This window comes from Falco naumanni, chromosome 1, assembly GCF_017639655.2.
Source record: "Falco naumanni isolate bFalNau1 chromosome 1, bFalNau1.pat, whole genome shotgun sequence".
In the NCBI taxonomy this organism is placed as follows: domain Eukaryota; kingdom Metazoa; phylum Chordata; class Aves; order Falconiformes; family Falconidae; genus Falco; species Falco naumanni.
This window is the reverse complement of record NC_054054.1, coordinates 47342073-47363599: the sequence shown is the minus strand read 5'-3', so window position 1 is coordinate 47363599 and position 21527 is coordinate 47342073. Positions and strand designations below refer to the sequence as shown.

At 36.3% G+C, this 21527-nt stretch overlaps 1 protein-coding gene across 1 annotated transcript in view; it reads left to right on the top strand.

The window, feature by feature from the left end:
* POLN (DNA polymerase nu) overlaps positions 1-21527 on the top strand; it is a 112566-nt gene that overhangs the window by 8461 nt on the left and 82578 nt on the right. Inside the window, exons 2-9 of the mRNA XM_040592381.1 lie at positions 88-397; positions 1519-1662; positions 5182-5243; positions 8353-8841; positions 9333-9523; positions 11306-11418; positions 14454-14611; positions 21241-21309. Coding sequence (XP_040448315.1) covers positions 346-397; positions 1519-1662; positions 5182-5243; positions 8353-8841; positions 9333-9523; positions 11306-11418; positions 14454-14611; positions 21241-21309 — 1278 coding nt within the window. The 5' untranslated portion in view covers positions 88-345. The remainder of the gene's footprint in view (positions 1-87; positions 398-1518; positions 1663-5181; positions 5244-8352; positions 8842-9332; positions 9524-11305; positions 11419-14453; positions 14612-21240; positions 21310-21527) is intronic.

The window sequence follows — 21527 nt, the reverse complement described above, 5'->3', positions numbered from 1 at the left end:
CAATGTTGTCAGTATTTATGGTGAATCTGTGTGTGGGTTTTAGGCCTATTCTCATGTGTACTGCCTTGTTTGTATCTCATTTACTAGGTTCTCATTTTGACTGCCCCTGAGGCTTTTAGACTGCTACCTCCCATCCTGAGAAGTTGGAGTATTTTTGCTCTGTGTGAAGTGTTGCTGTTATATATTTTTATATATGTATATATAAATAATTATATTAGGAGAAGTTATGCAGGGGAAAAGATTATACTTCTGACTTCCGGAATGTCAGGGGAAAGAAAGCCATTCTGCCTCTCCCTTTTGCATGCTTACTATAAAATTTGAGTGAGATGGATACGGGCAGTACTAATGCAACCTGATGGATGTTCCTCCTTGAATCTGGATACAAATATTTGTACTTGTGAGAATTCAGATTTGCAATCTGCCTATGGTCTTGAGCTAAGAAAAATATTTCCACGTAAGCAGAGGAAATGTTGTTTGCTTGATGGTTATAATTGACAGTCTGCTTCTGTGCTGGATTTAGTGGGAGAAGACCAGAGTAACAGGACTCCAGTTATAAATTGTGTAGGAATATTTTGCTGAACAGCAGTTTCAGTAGAGCAATTGACTTGTACAGCTTGAATGCTTTTAAGTATTTTGAAAATGTTGGATATTTATCTTACATTTGTGGTAAGTTTTATGCATTGTTCTTGTCTAACTGTAAAGATAAGTCATCGGTATGGACACTGTTGTTTCTAATTCTCCCATATGTGTTGTATTTAGGGACTTTCTCAAGTATTTGTGTGTGCTATGGAATATGGCTACATGCCAACTGGAAAAGCAACTTTTTCAAAAAATAATAATATTTAGAACAGTAATAAGTGCAATCAAACCTTGTAGAGCCTTTAGATGTTGTTGACCAGTTTCTTAAATTGACAAATAGTAACTATTTTAAAGTTACTAATATTTAATAGTAATTGAGCACATCAATTATACAAAGTTTAAAAAGTAGGTCTGTTGTGTTGTTTCAGAAATCATGTCACTAATGTTTCTATGTCATGATAGTAATACTGTTACTTTCATCTTGTGTTGGCTGTATTTTGGCAGTTACATGTAAGTTGGTTTTTTTCTTGATAAAATCTGAGCATTAATAACAATAAATATATGCATACGCTAGATACTTCCCCCATCCTCAACATCTTTAAATTAGTCAGTATTTCAGACAAATGACAACTACTGTTTTATTTATCAGATTTTTTAATTAGAATTTAGCTGTACTTAGTAGAATTGCTTAATTTTTATCATACTATTAGAACAATTTCAAGTAAGGTTTTGTAAATTATTACAATTTGCTCATTTTTATTGCATACATATAACATTATATGTAACTGATAGATGTGTCAGGGAGGAGGTGTTATTTCAATTGAGGAGAATACATGGCTGAATGTTCACTATATTTTGTCTTTAATTTCAACAGAGTGTAAGTACAGACTGTTCTGTGGCCCTGATATAATGCATAGTTTGCATGTGTTCTGTGTTTAGGTTTAGTCTTAAAAATGGAACGGTGCACATCATACATAGGATGTGAGATTTCTAAAGTGCCTTTATCTGATACTGCTCAGAGAATTATGGCGGCTTTACAGTCTGTTCCTGTAGAAGTTCAGAGTAGCAGAAAAAATAACCAGAGTGAGTAAATCTTAGCTAACTTAAGTGTTTCTATTTTCAGTTGAAAAATTGAAACCCAAACAAATAAAACAATGACAAACCTGTAGTCCCTATTTAAAAGGAAAAAATGTGAGAGTTCAGATTTCCAGGATTAGAAAAGGAATTAAACTTTAACTGTGACATTTGCTGGGAGTTTTCTGATTAAATAATGTTATGTGAGTGCAAGAATCTAGAGTATTGCCACTACCCTCAATTTTGTTGGGTTTTTTTTCCCCTCTTCCTGTTATGTGGTATAAAAGTAGATAAGAATGCCAAACTGTTAATGTATACATTTAATTTACAGTATTAACTAACTTTACCCTGGAATAGATACTTAAAGATCATTAGGGGTACTGGGAACTTGCCAGAAGGCCTGTGAACTTTCCAGACTCATGTCTGTCCTTTAAACACATGTTTGGTACAATGCACTCCTTGTTAAATTCTAGGGGAAGAGTGAACAAATTCCTGCTGGTAGAGAAAATTAGATAATGTTAAAAGTGCCTTAGCAAATCTTTGACTTGGCCAAATCTTACTTGGAATGTTGTGGATACTATGGAGGTTTTGCAAATGGAATTTTTATTCTCAAATCTGTGCATTTCATAGTCTGCCAGTCTTGTATCTCTGTAAAGAAGTAGATAGGAAGTTAGGTTTGCTGAATTTTGGTGTGGTGGGTTTTTTTTGTTGTTGTTGTTTTTTGTTGTTGGGTTTTTTTCCTCTCCTGAGAACTAGATCCTGGAACGTTAGCTGATTGATGGATTTAAATCTAGCATTTGTTCTTGTGGAGGTGGTGTTGCAGCCTCAATTTTATGTAAATAACAGTTCAGGCTCTTCTTTCAACAGTGAAGTATTGGATCCATGGAGCCTGGTGGTGCAGCAGTGAAGAGGGTAGTAATTAATTGCTGTCTAAATCAGTGATAAACATTTGAAGAAATATGCAGTGCCATTTTAAAATTAATCCACATTTGGACCAAAATCCAGATTATTATAAAGAAAATCAGATTTCTGTTCTGCCTAATTTTAATTGCCATGCTGCTTCTCTTGCTACCTTGTCATTCCCTTCCTTAATTTTTCCTGTGTGATGTTTTTTGCCTTAGACTGGGGAACTCTATGTACTGTGATATCTGTATCGTATTATGTTATCTACTCTTAATCCATTCACTCTCTGTCAAGATGTAAAAATTACGTAGTCTTTAAAAAAAAAAAAAAAAAATACCACCCCCCCACCCCCCCTGAAAATGTCTGGTATCTTTAGCCAAATTAACTTGCTGTTGTCTTCGTAGTGCTGCTAAGTCTGTATTCACTGGGGAGTCAAAGAATGAAATAAGCATTTAGTGGCAGCAAATCGCATGACTAGCTTTTCTTGCTCTTGTTTTCCATGTAGTAATTAATCACAATTGTTTCTAGTGTAGGCTTAAGAACAAATTTATTCGAATTCTTTTTAGGAAACTGCTTGTATATGTAGCTTTAGCTGATCCGTGTGGATCTGGAGAAAAGGAAAAGTTTGCCTCCCTTAAAAAAACCAAAACCTGACATGTCTGGTCTGTTTCAAACTATTAAACTCTATTTTGTGGATAATTCTTCAAAGATTAAATTTTACTTACAGGAAAAACTGTGTCTTTAGAAGGTAAATATTGGGTTCAAATAGGGCAAATATCTGCAATGTTGAACTAGTGGGTGAAATTCTGTGGTTATCTTGGCAGTAGGGCTTGTAATGGTTCCATGTGCCCTTGAGTTTGAAGGCAAGGATGGGTTTCTACTGCCATCTGGTGATACGAGGTTGCATAGCTTTTTGGGTACTTGTCATACTGAATATTGTGTGCTGAAGGAGAGAAGTAAAATCCTCATCATTTCCTCTGGAGGGTGAATTTGTCAAGGAAAAGTAGCTGTGACACAATTAAAAATGCTGAATTTTGTGAATAATGAAGTAAAAGTGCTCAGTTACTATCTCTGCTAAATTTATAATCTTGTTGTAGGAAGTGTCAAGAAAACCAAACCTAAAATGTTTGAAGCTATGCGATATTTGCTATTCTAACAGCTCAGATTAGAAGTCTGAGCTGGAGATAAATAACTGATTATACACATAGTAACATGAAACTGCATGTAAATTTGGTTTCTTCTGAAGGCTAAGCTTGTTACTCTTTGAAAATGTTTTTTTTTTTTTTAGTATTTTAAGTTACAGGATGCTGGTTTGCCTCGACAATTTTTTTTTTTTTAACTTTCAGTAAATAGAAATGGATCACCTCATGCTTTGTTTGACATTAGTCGTAAGTATAAGCACATTAGATTCAGAAAGTGTCTTGCTGGTAATGCAAATTTCATAGCTGAAAACATCAGTGGAATATTGTGCTTGGTATGGACCAGGAGTTAGGAGGGGGCAAAACCATATTTTGCTCATGAGGTGTCTCTTTCCTGGACAGGAAAAAAATCTAGAGATAAAGGGATCCTAACTAACTGCAAACTCTGGAGAGACCTGCACTTCAGTGGAGTTTTCTTTTTCCCCCGTTCCTCTTCCTGTCAATACTCAGTTTGTAATTGCTGCTAGCCTGTTGCCCCTTGTGCTTTTATCCCAGTCTGTACTTTCTTCTCTTCTTTTTGGGGCTGCTGGGCAGTGTTGAGGGCAGAAAAGAGAAAGTCTGTCCTAACAGTTTGATTTAGCGTGGTGCAAAGTGCTGAGGTGCGTTTACAAAGCCTTCCTTAAACTACAGCATCTGTCTGCTTTCAGAGCTGTAGGCTGAGTATCACTGGTAGTTCAGTGGTGGGCCCAGGCTAACAGTGGTGCTGTGGCCCAAGGCTCGGTCTTAGACCCAGCACTGGTAGCCATCCTGCTTCTTGGGGTGCTAGTTGTTACCTCTCTGTCAATTTAATAAGTCTGAATTCTTCTTGCTCTCTGTTCTTGTCTGATCTTGTAATACCTGTTCTATCACAAGATGAACAATGTGAAAAAATTATCCTCTGTCGATGAAGCATGATGTAGGGTGTGATGTGCTAAAGATGTATATGCGTATAGTGTTTTACTGAAGAAAATTATTGTGGAAAAATGCTGCCTAGTTCCAAGAAAACAGTTGAACTATGTGACGTGCATGGAGTGTTTTTTGCTTTTTATTTTCTTTTTTTCTCATTTTTTTTCCTTGCCTATGCCCCCACCTTTACTTTGGCCAAGATGGGATGTGTTTTCTTGAAAGAAAGACATATGCATATTTATGGTATTATAGTAATGCCCGTTCAGAATACTGTGGAAAAGGTCTGCTTTGCCGCGAATTTGAATTAATTTTTCCTTAATGGGGACAGAGCATGCTTTGCATATGCATATTGAGGAACCTACAGGGCCATTTTAAGCATGAATGATACTAATTTGAGGAAAATGGTTTTCATGGAAAATTTTATTGCAAGTATTTTGGGTTTGGTAAAAGTGTCTAATGTAACCCTGTATATAACCTAAGTTTTATGCAGTGCTCTCAGATTAATTTGTAGTGTAAAATGTTTCCTGTTCTTTTTTTAAAGGTGTAGAGAAGTCCAAGGAAAATCAACTAGGTCATAAGGATGCACATCTGAAAAATGAAAAGGCAAGCATATTGTAAGATTGAAGACTACTAAAAGCAGTCTTTTTATAGCAGGTTTGAAGTTGTTATAGATTGCCTGTTTCATAACAAGCTTTATTACAGTATACTGCATACACTCATAGTTCAGGTAACTTCCCTGTGTCTTATTTTGCACTTGGCATCTATTTACCTTGAGAACCTTGGCCGCACTTCTCTTATCCTTTTTATGGGAAGTTAGTCTCTTGTGGCAGATCGATCAGAAATAAATGAGGTTGCCACGTTTAGATAGTTAGCAAAGTTTAAAAATGTTCTCAGACCTCTGTCGCTGAACAGTCACTAGGACATAATCATAAAGTGAGCTCATTCATATGAAAAATTACTTTGTATTTGGAAGTTTAATTTTAGGCTTAACGATCTCTCTGAATTTCTGGTTTTTTTGTGATTTTAAATGTGAGTGCGAGTGAGTGCCAGTGCAAGAATGGGAATGGGTAACTGCGGCGGCCCCAACTTGGGTTGTGATTGTAACATCCATTGAGTTGATCAATGAGTTGCAGGTACTGCAAGTGTACTCCTATCACAGCTGCAAATTTCATAGCCTTCCTTACTCTGGTGCATGTGGCACACTTCGGCCAGTCCACTCAGCTTGCTGAAGATGCAGAAAACTGGTTTCTTTTGTGGGGTGGGATAGTTTCCTACAGTTGGCTCATACATAGATGGGCAGCTGTGGGTGCACATGAATAGCAGTGGAACCCCTTTTTGTGATGATGTGCTAATTTTGACTGCATCTAGTCATTTCCTATATCCACACAAATTATGAAGCTGCATCCTGGGAGTTCTTTTCTCTACTTCCAGCCATGTAATTATTTCTAATAGAAGATCACTTCTTCCTGGAAGGTGCTGCTTCTCTCTGTGGTTAATTGTAGTTTCAGCTGTATTATTCTGACTTGATAATTAAATTGCTTTGTTCTTATTTTTGAACTTTTAAAAGAGAATTGCTTATTCCTGATTATCTAATTACTGATGTCCTAATTCAAATTTTGCAGTGTTAAACAATAAAGCTATTTGCAGTTTGACTGGAGAATACGCTTGAGTGAATATAGTTGTCTTTCTACAGCTCTTAAACATTTTGTCCTTCTGTGATATTATTTTCCACTTACGGTAACTTTTTATAGTGTCAACTTTTTGATTAGCATTGCCTCATTGCAATTAATTTGTCTTTATTTGGAACAATCACTGTTCTTTTTTGTAGTAGCAAAAGCTTAATTCACTCTCTTTTTCTGTTTACTTAGAACCTGTTAATTGTACTTTTGCTGTAGAGTTGATCCTGTGAAGTATGATCTCAAGTAAATTACTGGCTTGGCTATTCTGGCTTCCTCTGTCACTACAGGTTGAATAGAGATGGCCAATATCCTTTGATCAGTGAAAACTGTTGTCTTATGGAATGGATGGGAGCCCTGCACAGCAGTAACTTGTGGTTCTTTTGAAATGAGAACTCCATAGTTTTTAGAATGGTAGTTACAACAGACATAATGAAGGAGACTGGCTGTGCTACAAGAGCTATGAGAGGCTTCAGTTACTTTTCAGTGGAGTGGGTGAATTTGACAGTTACGCATGATGCTGAGGCTAAAAATCTGGAGACAGCTGCTTTGTGGAAATGTTAGAGAACTCGGAAGAGAAATTGTTTTTTATTTGGTTCTGTGTGGGATCGGGTTCAAAATCTTCCTGCTGAAAGATGCTCTGAAAGGGACTGAAATCTTTCTGAGGCATTAGAAGGTACATAAGTCACTTCAGGAATGCTTCATTTCAGAAAAGGAAATTATGTAAAGATGAAGGAGCTTTTAAAAGTAAATACATGGAATTTCCCCTCCAAAACTGAAGCATTTGTAGGTAGTGTAGGGATTTATTCAAAACAGAATATTGGAGACTTAACCACAGATTTTAATATTTGTTTTAAGTGACAGTATGAAGATGACTACTAAAAAATGTCATTATGCAAAAAGCTGAACTTACCAGATTTTGTATTTTTATAGTTGCCTCATTTGAGTAAGTTAAATGTAAGTTATACAATAGTATAGTCCAAATAAACTTACAGTGATGCTTGCAAATGCATCACTAATAATACCTCATTTTTTTTAATGCCTCAGGAGTCGAAAGCTTGCCAGCTCCTATAAGACCTGTTGATCAAGGCATAAGAGGCATATTGAGGGAAGATAAACTCTGTATATCCGAAAATATCTCAACATATATTTACCTTGGGGAATCTTGTAAAGGTTGCCAGTTGCCATTCCAGAGTCCTTGTTTACAAAATCATGTCTCTCAGCTGAAGAGCTTGTAGAAGAAACTAGCAAAATAAACAGTAAGAAAATACTAGGGTCCATAGCATATCAAGAGAATTCCTGAAGAAAATCAAGGATCAAGGAATAGAATTTTAATGTTACCATGCAACTTCTTGATTAATGCTATTTAATGGCATACCTCTGAAAAGGGATCCTGGGGACTATCTGGAGTAAGAAAGCTGTTCTGGGCATAGAGGATTAAACAGAGCAGAATATAATACTTATAGACCTGATAATACTACTTCAGTGCAACTTCCATTATTTTTCTGTTATATCTTACAGTCTTGTAATTTGTTTGAAGGCATTTGTGGAGATCCAGTTGACACAGTGCGCTCGAATTTCCAAAGCAGTCCTTATGGTCCCTTGTCAAAAGTTCTTTAATAAACTAAGCTGTCATTGAAAAAGCTCTGAATATTGAAGCTAAAGATGGAAGGGAATTGTCATTCCACTCTTCACATAAAGGCTACTAATAACCTAGTCACAGTAGAAGACAGGCTACTGAACTAGATGCGTCTTACAGTTGTTCATTTGCCGTTTTGAATATTGGACTAATAACCAAAATCATCACTGCTTTTAAAATATAATATAATCAATACAAATCAACAAAATAATCTACTGATGAATAATTGAATTTTGTTTCATGCAGTGTGGTTCCCCTAAACTGTTTTGTTAGCATCAGCATTTTTTATAGGATATCACTTCCTTCAAAGCTTATCTAAATTAACTCTTGTATGTTTATTTTTATTTCTGCTAATAAGCTGAAAAATTGGTTCACTAAAAAATTCCATTTTTTCCAGGAGATTCATGATTCCACAATTGTCTTGTTAAAAACATCTGCCAACCCTGAAAAATGTACTGCTGGTCAGGTAGTCAGGACAGTACATGCCAGTGAAAGTCTTTGCTGTCAAGATACCAAAATTGTGCGCTATTACCGGGATTTAGACTTAACAACATGGGGATATCAAGAAAGAAATCTTTCAGGAGAAGCAAAAAGCCTGAAACACGGTGAAAAGAAGATAGCTACTCCCCTTAAAAGAAAGCAAGATGTGCCTAAATATTCTTCAGAGAAAGCAAGAAGATTACCTATAAAGACCTACACTTCTTCAGATGAAAGAAGATACAACACTAATTCTGGGCAAACAGAGTCTTCTAAAAATTGTCCTTGTGATATCAGGAATTTGGGATATGAAGAAAAAAGAGAATTGCTTGCAAGTATAGAACAGGCAGTGGCTTTTGTAACTACTATGATATTTCATGATGGTTCTTCACAGCTTAACTCAGAGCAGGTTAGTGAATGATGTCTTTTGTTTAGAGTCAGTTTTGTAGAACCATTTAAACTGTGCATATGATTGAAACATAAACCATGTTCATTAGGAGCCTAGAATCTGGACAAATTTTGTGTGTTACTGCTTACCAGAATATAAATGTAAAATGAGATAAACCTTAATACTTCTGACTACATTTTATTTTTCATTACCAAGTAAAACTTAAAAAAAGAAACTGCTTGGGCTAAACAGGCATTTGTATACTTTGAGTGAGATTGTTTGAATTAGAATATTTTTTTCCTGCTTTTTACTGTGTCTGTCACAATGAAATTTTGTTTCAAGGCTGAAACATTTGCATGCTCCTCTACTGTGTCAATGATGTATGCAATAACTAGTATACATAATAGGTTTCATATTGTAAAATATTTGGGAAATATTTTTGTATTTTATATTTTTTTATAGGGTTGCATAAAATCTGTCACAAGAAACACTATTGTAATTGTACTTAACAGGTCTTAACCTCATCAGTAAAAGGGGTTGTTGTCTTAGTGAAGAATCGGACTGCTCACCCTTGCCCTCCCAGTTACTCTTCAACTGATTATACTTGGAATGCTGCTAATGAAAATGATAGATTAATTTATTTACAAATTGAACGGTCATCTCTTTGGGAACAAGAACAACAGGCTCAAAAGAAATTTGCTTGGTGAGAGCGTATAGGAAAAAATACTGGTTTGCTTTACATAGGCTTTTAGCAATGGTGATGTTGGTTACTTGGCACAGGATTAATCTCTTTACATGTCAAGTTTGTTGAATTTCATATTAGCTGTGTTAGTTGTGTGTCAAGCCTGGGCTAATATAAACCAAATAAGAATAGACTATTCCTTTGGGCTCAGCATATTGCTAACTGCAGCCCTATAGAACTAGGCTGGGATTCTGGTAGGAGCTGTTTACATTCACCTAGAAATCCTTTATGAACAGAACACCTTATATATAGCAACAAACCTCATGTTTCATCCAGATTTATCTTTTTTTGTATCTTATCTTCTGTTTCCTGAGCTGCATTTCTTATCTAGTACATTTTTGATGGATGTGTTACAGTAAACATCCTTTTTGAGCTTAGCAGATACTTTCAATTTTTTGAGCATAATAGACTTTTTTTAGTGGCTTTTAAGATCCTTAATGAAGTTTTCCTAATGTTCAGTAATAATGTTACAAAGAAATTGCAAGATAGTTTTTTTAAGTAAATGCTTTATGTATCTGTTTAATAGTTGGACTAAATTTTAAACTTCCAGTTAGTATAACCAAAATCCATTTTTATTTGTCACTATTAACTTTGAAATAGTATCTGATAAAATGAGAATTGAATCTGATTCTTAGGTATAATAGTCACATAAAGCTTCATTAGAATATTTTATGACTTTCAGTAGTAACTGCTTTATTGTAAACGGCTGAATTTGGGTTATTAAATTACAGAGCATTCATTTTCAAGATGCTGAACTTGGTTGTTAGGTGCATCTCTGCCACTTCCACTGTGACTGGAAACAAATCACTTCACTTACCTGTACTTCTCCAGCTATAATACTGGAGTTATATGACAGCTAGTTTAATAACTTGTTAGTATGAATTTAAGTTGGTCTGAATTGATACTAGTATCAATAAAGCATATACGTATGAACAGTAAAAATTTGATAATAAACAAGTTGAGTAAGTGGGGTGGCATTTAGGTGAAATGTATAGGTAATTATTTGTTGTAAGAATGGTACAGTTGTTTAATAGTGGATCTACACTGTATACAATAATACCTTATGATTGCTACAGTTTCTAGTATGTCCAAAAACTTGGTTGGCACTGTGTTTTCTACAGATAAACTTGAAAGCTTTATAAGAAAACAGTTTTTCTATATTGCCCAAAATAGACCTTATTAAAAAATGACACAATTAGTAAATCTATATATAAATATATATAATTGGTAAAATCTCTTTAAAAGAGCAAGAATGTGGGAACTATAGACAATTGCAAAAGGAGTGGAAAAATGAGTGTAAAGATGAAACATTCTAGATATAAATAACATATTAGCACTAGGCAATGATGGCGATTTAGTTTGTCTAGTATTTTTTAAATCGTGGTTTTACAATACTAAATTAATTCAGAAGCCTCTGTGATCTTATTTGGGTGTATTAAAGGGGTGCCAGTTGCTGTTTCGGATTAAGATTGGATTCAATTTTGAGTGTCAAATCAAAATTTGTTTTCTTTATGAATGCATGATAAGGCATACCTGCTAAGATGTTTTATTTATTATAGAATGAAGCTTCAGGTGTTACTGAATTGAGAATTTAATATTCAAATACAGTATTCTGTTCTTAGAGGAATAAAGACATGTCTTGTGTTAACTGTTTAGTATTAGGTGCTAGTTAAATGTATAATGTAAATAATTCACTATATCTAGTAGCAATATAGTGTGTGTTAATGAACTACTTCTGTGCAGGCAAGTGTTGTTTCAAATGCTACATTGCAAAGTTCCAATTATCTGCTTCAATGCAAAAGATTTCCTGAGGACTCTACTTCAAGTTTATGGTAATGAAATTAGCTGGAAACAAGGTAATTAATCTAATCTATGATCCAATCCCGTAATATCTGGCTTTTGATGTTTCTGTTAAAACCACTAGGTGTACAAGTAACTAGATTGGTGATTAAGAATTTTAGCACCATGGGAAAGACTACTGTTCGTGGGGGAGGCTGTGGCCAGAGGCTTGGCATGTCAAGATGATGTATTTCTTCTCAGAGTAGGAATCGAATAATTGAATAATTTAAGGATAGCTTCCAGTGGAAACAAAAGCTCTCAACGTAGTCATGACTATAGCTTAAAAAGTCAAACTGCTGCATGTTTCATGTTCCCTAGAAAAACTTTCTCTGCTCAAGAGGAGAGGCTAAAATAAATACCAGAGGTGTTCATAGTTGTCAGAATTAGGAATTACTTGAATGAGTCCTTGGTTTTTTGATGGGAACAAGTAAGACACTTTTGTAGGGGTGTAAAAGCAACTACAAGCAGAAGATATAAGATGTAAATACCATCTTTTGGGTTTTTTTCTTCATTCTGTGTGTCATACTACTCCAAAATAAGTGTGATCTTTCAGGAAGGACTCCTTCTATGGAGAATCTTCAGCTTGTGTTCAGCATCTGAAAAGTTTCATCAGTAAATCACAGTAAACCGATGATGATTTAGAATCTGGTGTGAAGATCTAGACAAAAGACACGTAGTCGTGGGAGTGGGAAGGGAGGGAAGAAATGTGATGGTACAGGCACTAGTGACAGTTTTATTTTCCTGTACACACAAGAAATACTAGGTTAGATCCTAACTGATGCATAGGATTTGCATTTGAAGTTTGTAGTGTCCAAAAGAATTCTTGTCTAGTTGTATGGTTTGGGGTTTTTTTAAGCTTTGGAAATTAATGCTTCTTCACCTATTATTTCTGTATTGTAAAAAATAAAGAAATAAAACCCCAAAACAACCCCAAAAAACCCAAAAGCAAACAAAACCCACCCCAAAAGCAACACAAAACCTCTACTATTTTAAAGGTAAAAATCTCATCGTTGTAAATCAAGCAAACACTGAAATTTCTCTCTATGTCAATATTGACTGCAAACAGTTGAATGATTGCGGTCATTCTGAAACTAGTGTACTAACCATTGGCATACATACATTAGCCATGACTAGGTATGGTATGCTTTGCCATTGAGATTCACTAATTTTTTCGAAGTAGAAGGACAGGATTTGAGTACCATGTCAGTCTTGAGGAAAGTATGTTTTTATCAGCGCAGACTCCTTACTTACCCGAGCTTGATCCTGGCTTTGCTTCACTCCTTTCAGCTTTGTTCTGTCTCGGGTTTCCTCCTCCTCACCTTGCACATGTCTTCCTTTCTCCAAGACTGAATTGGTGGTGATGACTACCCTCACCTTTGGTGAAAATTGTACTTAGGAAGGAAGGAATGGATGGATGGTTGGGGAGTTTGATTCTTTATCCTTTTGCAGTTAGAGACTGTCTCGTGCTCATTGTAAATGGAGATATGAGAAAAGGATCTTTGAGGTATCTCAGAGACTACTTGGTAACAGGATTCTGTTCTTCCGTGTATCCTTTGTAAGGTGGTGGTAGAAAATTCGGTGCTCTTTTCATGCAGTCTTCTCTTAAGCTTGTGAATGTCCATCACCTCACTAGGCAGAACCTTCCTGCAGCCTCTCGGCATTTTCCAACAGCCATCAGCTGTGGAGTGTTGCTGCCCATCAGTGAGGCCGAGTTGCTTAGTTTGCCTCTTTACTATGCATCATTTGAGTTCACAGCAAATCTGTCTGTTATAGTTGTCGGAGTTTCATTTAATTCCTGTAGGGATTACTTCCTGTTCAAAAAGCAGTGGAAATCCCATGGACACATCCAAAGTTTTGTGAGTGAATGCAGAGTTTGACATACTTTACGAAGCTGCATGATTCCAGGGCTGAGACTGTCCTGATCACAGAAGGACTTGGTGCTACTGTCGGGAGGGTATCCTTGAGACAATTTCCAAGGCTGTTCCTTAGCATCTGTTAGCTTTTGAGGTGAACAGCTGTTTGTATTCAGAGTATGTCAGGATAGCGAGCTACATGAAATCTTGGTATGAGGCTATGCAGATGAAGTATCCTTTGGTTGTCTGGCCACTCCAGCAGAGCTCAGGTTGATTCAGGGGCAGGATGTCTCCTTCCCTAACACTTGCTGAGCAGCCACATGAAGTTCTTTTCAGCAACAGTTATGTCAGTGGAGGTGAACAAGCCTGGTTGTCTTTAGAATAGTCCTGCAGCTGTAACTTGCATCCAGGTAACTGAGTCTGTAAGGTTGTGTAGCATGGAGTTCTCTATAAATGCACCTGTCAGCTGTCATTTGAACTTGGGGGATACTGAAGAGGCTACTTAGACTATCTTTGAATAGATTACAAAGCATTCTAGTTACTAGTGTTTCTCTTTTCTTCTTTGTAATACTACAGTACTCATGTTGAGATTGTAGTTAAAATGGAAATGAAACTGCACTAGGCTTGCTCTATCCAATGTATGTGAACATGAGAGAAAGTGCAGTGTAAACACATATGATCCTATAGGACAAAAGGCTCAGATTTTTGGAAATAATGCATTGTGCATTGATATGTGAATTCATATATACATTGAAGATCTTAGAAGTCTGATTGCTAGGAAGTAAATCTTCTCTCCTCTGACCCCAAACAGCAATTTTGTGACTATCAATCCAGTTAACAGCAACAACAAAATGGTACCAGAGGGAGACACTCTTAAGAAAAACTTTCAGTTTGTGATTTTTCAGCAGTAAGGGAGGCTTTTACAGTCAGTCTTAAGAACCAAAGGTTTACTTGCATTTTAAAACTTGAAAAAAACCAAACCCACAAAAACCCCCTCTTCAAAAATTTTCAGTATTGAACTTACTCCTATGTAGTCATGATACTATTTGTTACAGCTCCAAATTCAGTATTTTAACACTTTTGTAGTTTAAATGCTTGTCTGTTTGATGTGTATGTAAGGAAAGGCAACGCTTTAGAGGTATTTTTCAGTATGGGAGGTAATTTCAATGTTTTTATTCAGAAATAACTTATTTTTGTAGTTGCTGGTAGTGTCGTGTTAGATCCAAGGATTGCAGCATGGCTGATAAACCCCAGCGACACAGTTCCCTCTTTTGAATGTTTACTACAGAAGTATTTTGAAAAGCCTTTTTCTATGGAAACAGTAAATACAGATATGGGCACTTTGAGAAATGCATCAGTAAGTAGTTTGTTTTAAATTGTTTGCGGTTGGGTTAAAAGGGGGAGGAAATGATGAAAGAAGTGCTTTTACTTACAAAATACTGCAAGAAAAAAAAAGAAAATGCTTTTCTGAAGGAAGAAAGTTACTACATTAATATTACTTGTTGGAAATCTAATTTTAAAGAGAGGAGAAGGGGAAGGTTCACTGCATTCTTCCAAGATGGGGTCATATTCTCCAGGAACAGCTGTAAAATTCTCCTTTAAAAGTGGTCAGTAACAATATTAATGTATAATCTGATTATTTTTTTCCACTTCCCTGCTTTTCAGTTTTCCTTTCCAAAATGTTTAATGTCTTATTCTCTAACTCCTGTGAACTTGTAGCCTGTATTTAGTTAGTTGTTATTAACAATTTTGCTGAATTTCACAGCTGGTAAAGGCACACATCATAGGCTGAGGTGTTCCTAGGGAGTCAAATGTGAACCTTCAAGCATGTGTTTGAAAAATCTGTAAATTCTTATTCTCAATAAGAGAATGCATGATGAACTTATCGAGAAGTTATTCCAAGCCCTATAGAAATGTCTTACTGTTTGTTGAAACTTATTTACTGAATGTTATGAAATGTTGATATTTGTATTTTGGGCCGTGGTGATCTACTCTGGGCACATTAGCCTTCAGAGGTTGTTTAAATGATAAAAATAGATGTGTAGCAGCCTAAATGGTGGTTTGGTGATTTGTGGTTTGGTTTTTTATTAATTAAGAAACCACCTACTTTTCAGAGACCTTGCTTGTTCAGGCACAAGTATTGTAATGTAGGGCTTCTAGGATACAAATCCACAGATGTCAAGTGGTCTTAGAGCAGAGTCAGTTTACTTCAAAACACTAGCCATAAACTGCAGTTGTTCAGATGCTATAGCCTTTGTGGGTTAAGCTACTAGTGCAGGCAGAGGACGGGCAAAGAGGCAGAAGCAATAAACTTGGTTATTTTTATCTGTGATATCCCCTCCTGTGAGTCAGCATCCTTAATCTTGTCTCTTTCCTTAGCTTGACTCAGTCTTTTGTTCTTTCTGTCACATCTATTCTTAGTTAACGTTTCTCAACTTTGTCATCATGATTCCCAGCTCTGAGTTAAATACCAGAGTTTTATTTCCTTCCTGCCCTACTTCAGGTCTAGTTTGTTTCCTTGCCCCAAACATCTCCTAGTCTTTATGCTGACTTGTTCACCCAAGTCCCAGTTAATGTGTCCCTCTAACATCCTGTGATTATTCCACACTCCCACCCCTGATTCCTTATGCAATTACGTTATTCCTTGGACTCTCCCACTTTCTTTTCAGCTTCTTTGTTTGCTCAGTGGCTCCCAGTTCTTCCTGTGAATCCTAGCTCTTTGCCAGGTTTGTCTCTTCAGCCTTCTTGCTCTGACTTTGCTGGTAGAAGTTGTCTTTACTCCCAGAGAGATCCACTTGTGCCCCACTACTCTATTTAAACTCTCTGTTGTTTTGTTGTATTGTGCTGGTCTTGTATACCTGGCATAGTACTTGAAACGACTGCTGTTTTATTCTGTAGCGTGCTGTTCACCCACACACCTCTCTAGCACAAAATATGTGCTACTTGCTGCTTGTCTGTATATTTGATGCTGTGCCAAAAGGCTCAGTAAAAGGAGTCATTGTCCATATACCTTGAAACAGGTTCTAAACATCCCACTGCTCTTGTAATGGCTTCATTTGCTGATAAGGAATCTTGGGGTCAATTGAAGCCTGTCATTGGGCTTACTTCCACCTCCAGAATAGGGTCAAGTAAGCTCTCTGTTGCTGGAAGCATAGTATTTAACAGCTAGCTTGTTGGTTCCAGAACCAGTGAGCATGGACAGTGTTTCCTGGAGATGGGTTGATGATTTTTCACTGGCCTGCTTCAATTAATCTGTCTGGTATAGAGAGAAGTCCTCACTGATAGAACTAGACTGTTACAAAACAAGGATCACCGCCAGTGGATCTGGGTGTTTCAGCTTTGAAGAGAGCCCTCTGTATCCTGCCTTCAAGTAGCCTACTGTTTCCTCAGACAGTGTTCAAGTCTGCTGTAGGCCCAGGGGAAGCCTGTACAGTAGGTGTCCGTATTGTCTACTCACCACACAAGTAGTGCTGAAGTTGTATAGGCTAATAGCCCTTGAGCAGATGGAGAACCCGTGTGGGCTGTCAGTGGAATTCATTACCCCATTTTAACTCTTCTGCTGCTGGGATATACTTCCCACTAACAGACATCAGCTTATATAGAATCTGTACAGTTCTATCTGCTGTTATCTTGAGTCATATGGTCATTTCAAGATAAAAACAACTATGGTCCAAGCTTTAAGTAGCTAGTGCCCCTATGTTTTGTGGTATGTTGTAGGAAAATGTGTCTGTAACAAAGATTACCCTAAAACTCAGGTAAATCTGTTTTTAGCATGAAACAGAACTTCTTGTAACTAATAGGTGTCTCCCACGCTTCTGTTATGCTCAGCACTTCTCTTAAAAATTAGTTGCATCAATATGATAAAGTTCCTGTGAAGGTTCTTCGTCAGCTGTGTACCAGAATGCATGCCTCTGTAGCAATGCTGTGTTATAGTTTATCTTAATACACACAAATTTTCAGTCAGTTCTGGTTCTGTTGTGTTTGTGCAGCCACAACTAATTTGGATTCCTTCTGCATTCTGTTTGGATCAAATAATGGATGAAACACTGCTCTTGTCAGTCTGCATCTGCTGTAATGCTTTGGTTCCAGACTTTTCATCGATTAATGGGACTGTTTTGCAAACAGTAGGCCAAAATTGTGACTTTTGTGTGCAAAACTTATTTTTGTACACTGCGGGATGGATTATGTTTACCTGTTGATTTACAGCTGACTCTTGCACTGCGAGGGCACAGGGTCAAGTGTTTAGATGTACTGGTGTCTCAGTCTGTGCATATCCTCATTCCCTAGAAACATAACCAGGAGATTTTAAGAATCATCCTGAAGACAAGGAGGAGATAATGGCATCTAGCTCAGGGAGCAATTATTGCAAAAGACTCTGTTCGGATAGAAAAAGGTGTCCAGAGATACCTTCTCACCGACTCTGAAGAGAACTTACTTCCCTGAAGAGAGGAAGATGCTTTCGTATCCATTAATTTTTATATGAATTTAGTTTTTTTTTTTTTCTTTTAGGTAAGTCCTTAATTCTGAGATCTATTTAGACTATATAGACCCTCCTTTAGGAAGGTTTTTGAAGATCTTCCAAATACTTTGATTATTCTTACCTGCTTTTGCTTCAAAAGAACTGTTCTTCTAGCTGGACAGATTAAAAGCCCTGGAGGCCCATAGTATTATGACACCAGGCCTGTTCTTAAGAAAATATTCTTGGAAACAATCTCAGTGGCAATCTTTCTGTTTTAGTCCATCATTCATCCAGTATAGTGGAGTGATATCACATCTAGTTACATTGCATATATTCTTTGAGATGATAAAATCTTAATTTTTTTCTTTACAAAATACTGGATGGTTCATTCAAATGGAAGCATTGTCTTCATTTTCTACACAATCTTAGAGGAGTGTAAATCTGATAACAAGTAGATATGTCTCTTTTTTTTCCCTTCTCGTCACAAAAAGACCAAAGGAAAGATCCTGAATATATCAAATAAAACCCATGAAACTGTGAAATAAGTAGCAAAGTCAAGTCTGGTAGCAAAATTTCTAAGATGTTGCTCTGGTAAGGAAAACACTTTCTAGCTCAGTTTGATTGGAGAAAGCAGAATATATTTCTTCTGGAGCAGATTTTTTTTTGCCCAACTGTAGGTATTTCATGAGAGCAGTAAGGTAAGAAACCTGTAGAATAGTTGCAATCTGTATAACAAGAACTTTTGCAGCTCATAGCATGAGAGTTCTTCTTAGTGTTCCATCAGCCCCAAGATACGAATGCAAATAATAAACTGAACATAGAATGATGAGGATACCTTTAATATACGCATAGGGTAAATGACAAACATGAAGACTGATGGCTTAAAAGATGCCCAAGGAACCCTCTCAGTGCTTTTCCAATTGAGAAGCTTTCCAAGTGATTTCATGGCCCTTTGGTTTCCTGCCAATATATTATTTTTTTTTTCCTAAAAACTTTTAAAATTCTTCTAGACAGAAAGAGATAATTCATTTGGGAAGCAGATTTAAAATTTATTTTCACCCCTGCCTATGTGCATTAATTTAGCAGAAATGATCTTGGAATACCCTTTTCACCAAGTATTGAGCCAAATCGAGGTCAGTCTTTAGCAATGTGACTATTGAGGAAGAAACAGTGTTACCAGATTATCTTCTAAACTCTTTAGAGTTCTGTTGGCCTCAAAATTGATTTATGCTCTGATGATGAGTCCTCCATGTAGTGTACGTTACACTCATGTTGTCAAACATAAAATAGTAAGCTTCTACTAAAAAGTTCTACATGCTGATCTTTTTTTTTTTTTTTTTTTAATATTTTTTGGTTTTCCAAACTGTCATGGACAGGAATCTGCAGTCAGCACTGCACTGTGTCTGGGAGAATTGTCTTGCATTCTGGGTTTCTGTACTTGCTCAAAATTCTGTAGTCTTACGGGTTTTCCCTGTCAGACTCCTTTTCTCAGTCTTTCCTTTCGGGGATTTTTGGTTTTCTTCCAGTTTCCTTCCTTTCTAGTACAGCTCTTGTTTTATATAACAATCTTTCTTGGAATTCTTAACTACCCTTATTAAAATAATGCCTTATGTATAGTGAATCTTACATCTACCTTTTTTGGCTAGTCAGATGCTGAGCTCAGGGTATGGAACTCTACAAAGGATCTCACTAAATTGAGTGCTAATTGAGCATAAATTGAAAGTTATGTGTGCAGGGTAGTTTCAATTTACAAAGAGATCTTTGAGTCATTGTTGCCAGCTTTATGTTGGTTCAGTATGCAGCAGCAGCCAAAAAGCTAACAAAATGTAGGCACCATAAGGAAAGGTATTGAGATGAAGAAAAGGAACATGATTTTTTTTTTTTACCAATGAAAACCTTGGTGTACCCATATCTTGAAGACTGCGCAGTTCTGGTCTCTGCATTTCAAGGAAGGCACAGTGGGCTTCTAAAAGGTCAGAGGATGGAACATCCTTTATTAGGAAGATGTGATAAAAATTGTGGTTATTTAAAATGGAGATGGAAAGACTGAGGGGTACTGTGCTAGCAGTTTCCTAAATTATGATGAAGACAGTGGATAAAGTGAATGCAGTGGTACTACTTGGCAAATCCTGCAGCTGTAACTGCAAGTTGAAGAAACTAGGAGGAGATGGGGTTAAAGACACGATGAGCAATGAAGTCTGCAATCTAGAGATAAACAAAAAATATTAAATACATCTTTGAAGCCATCAAAATGCGGACTGTCTCTTAGAGATGCTAGTCTAACTTCATGAAAAAATGTAGTCTGCAGATTAAGCAGGTTCCATTAAGCCAATTGTTCTATACCTAGTGTACATGAAAACAATATATATATGGTTTTCTTTATAAAAACTGTTATGATCCCCTCCTCCAACTTAGTAGTCTAAACTAAATAAGCTTAATTTATTTCTTTGTAGGTCATGTTTTCTAAATTTACTGTTACTTTTTGTTCTTTTCTTTAGCTTATCTGGCATTTCTTAATGTCTGTCTTAAAGTATTGTGGCCAAGATACCCCAATATTTCAGCTATATCCTCAGAAGTATTTATCAACACAGAGTAAATGCCTCTTTACACAAAGAACCATTAGTTAAAGTTCACTGTTTTACACAGAAAATGAGGAACTATGATAACATGATGCTTAATTCCATGTAACCTATTTTACTACCTCCAGCACAGACCAGGGTGTGATTCTTGGGGAGGATTATACAAACAGGCAAGTGCAAGTCCTCTAGAATGCTGTCCTAGGTTCTATGGTTTGTGACCCAGGAATTTTGCGGGACAATGCTAGTATTTTTGCACTTAATGGCTTGGATGTAAATTTATTCCATAATTTTGATTCTATGGTCATTGTTGATGATATAGGCTACAAGAAAGAAAATCTGTCTGCAGCATTTTTCTCATTCCTGTCTTTCCTCACAGGAATTTAGTAAAGAAAAGCAGCACTTTGTTTACATTTTGTGTATCAGCCTGATAAATTTCATTGGTTAACATTAAGTTTATTTTTAGTGATCATGTTCTCAGAGCTAACAATCATATTCTTAGTGTCTGTATACACTTCAAAATGGTCTTCTAGCCAACTGAAGGAGGTGGCATGGCTCTATACAGAACACCTATGGAACAGAAGGGAAGGAAGTTAATAGTTCAGGCACAGAAGAGCGGTAGTACTGATAAGAGAAAGAAAATTGCAAGCAATTTTTTCTTACTTTACAAATAGCAATAGAATTCTGACGTCAATGTAAAAGGCAGCGTAGTGATACTATTTCCCCATACTTGATCTGTGCAAAAGATAAATAAAAGAACAGGTAAACCTTGAATATTCATGATCTGTACTGTTCATTAATTGTGTTTGTCAGAGATTTAAGAACGTTACTAAAATGTTAAATATAACAGGAGACATACAGAAAAATGGTTTTATCCCTTTTAAAATAAATAGTATTCTAAATATTTTCACGTTAGCACTAAAATTATTTTTTAATTTTTTTTTATAGCAGTATCAAAACTTAGGTGTGAACTTGGAGAAGCTTTATAATGTAATGATGGATCTTGCTCATGACTTGCAGGTAAAATACAAGTAGTAGTTACTCAGATACAACTTCAGAGGTATTACCATTAATTAGAGTTAATGATGTGCTGCTCATTCAAATCAGAATCTTTTCTTGAGTTAAATAGAAGGCTTCAGTCCATACTGGTTTACAGTGCTGGTCAACATTTAAAATAAAGTTGCCCATCAAATTTGCCATTTTTTCCTGGACAAAATGGTTAGTCTCAAAGTTAATCT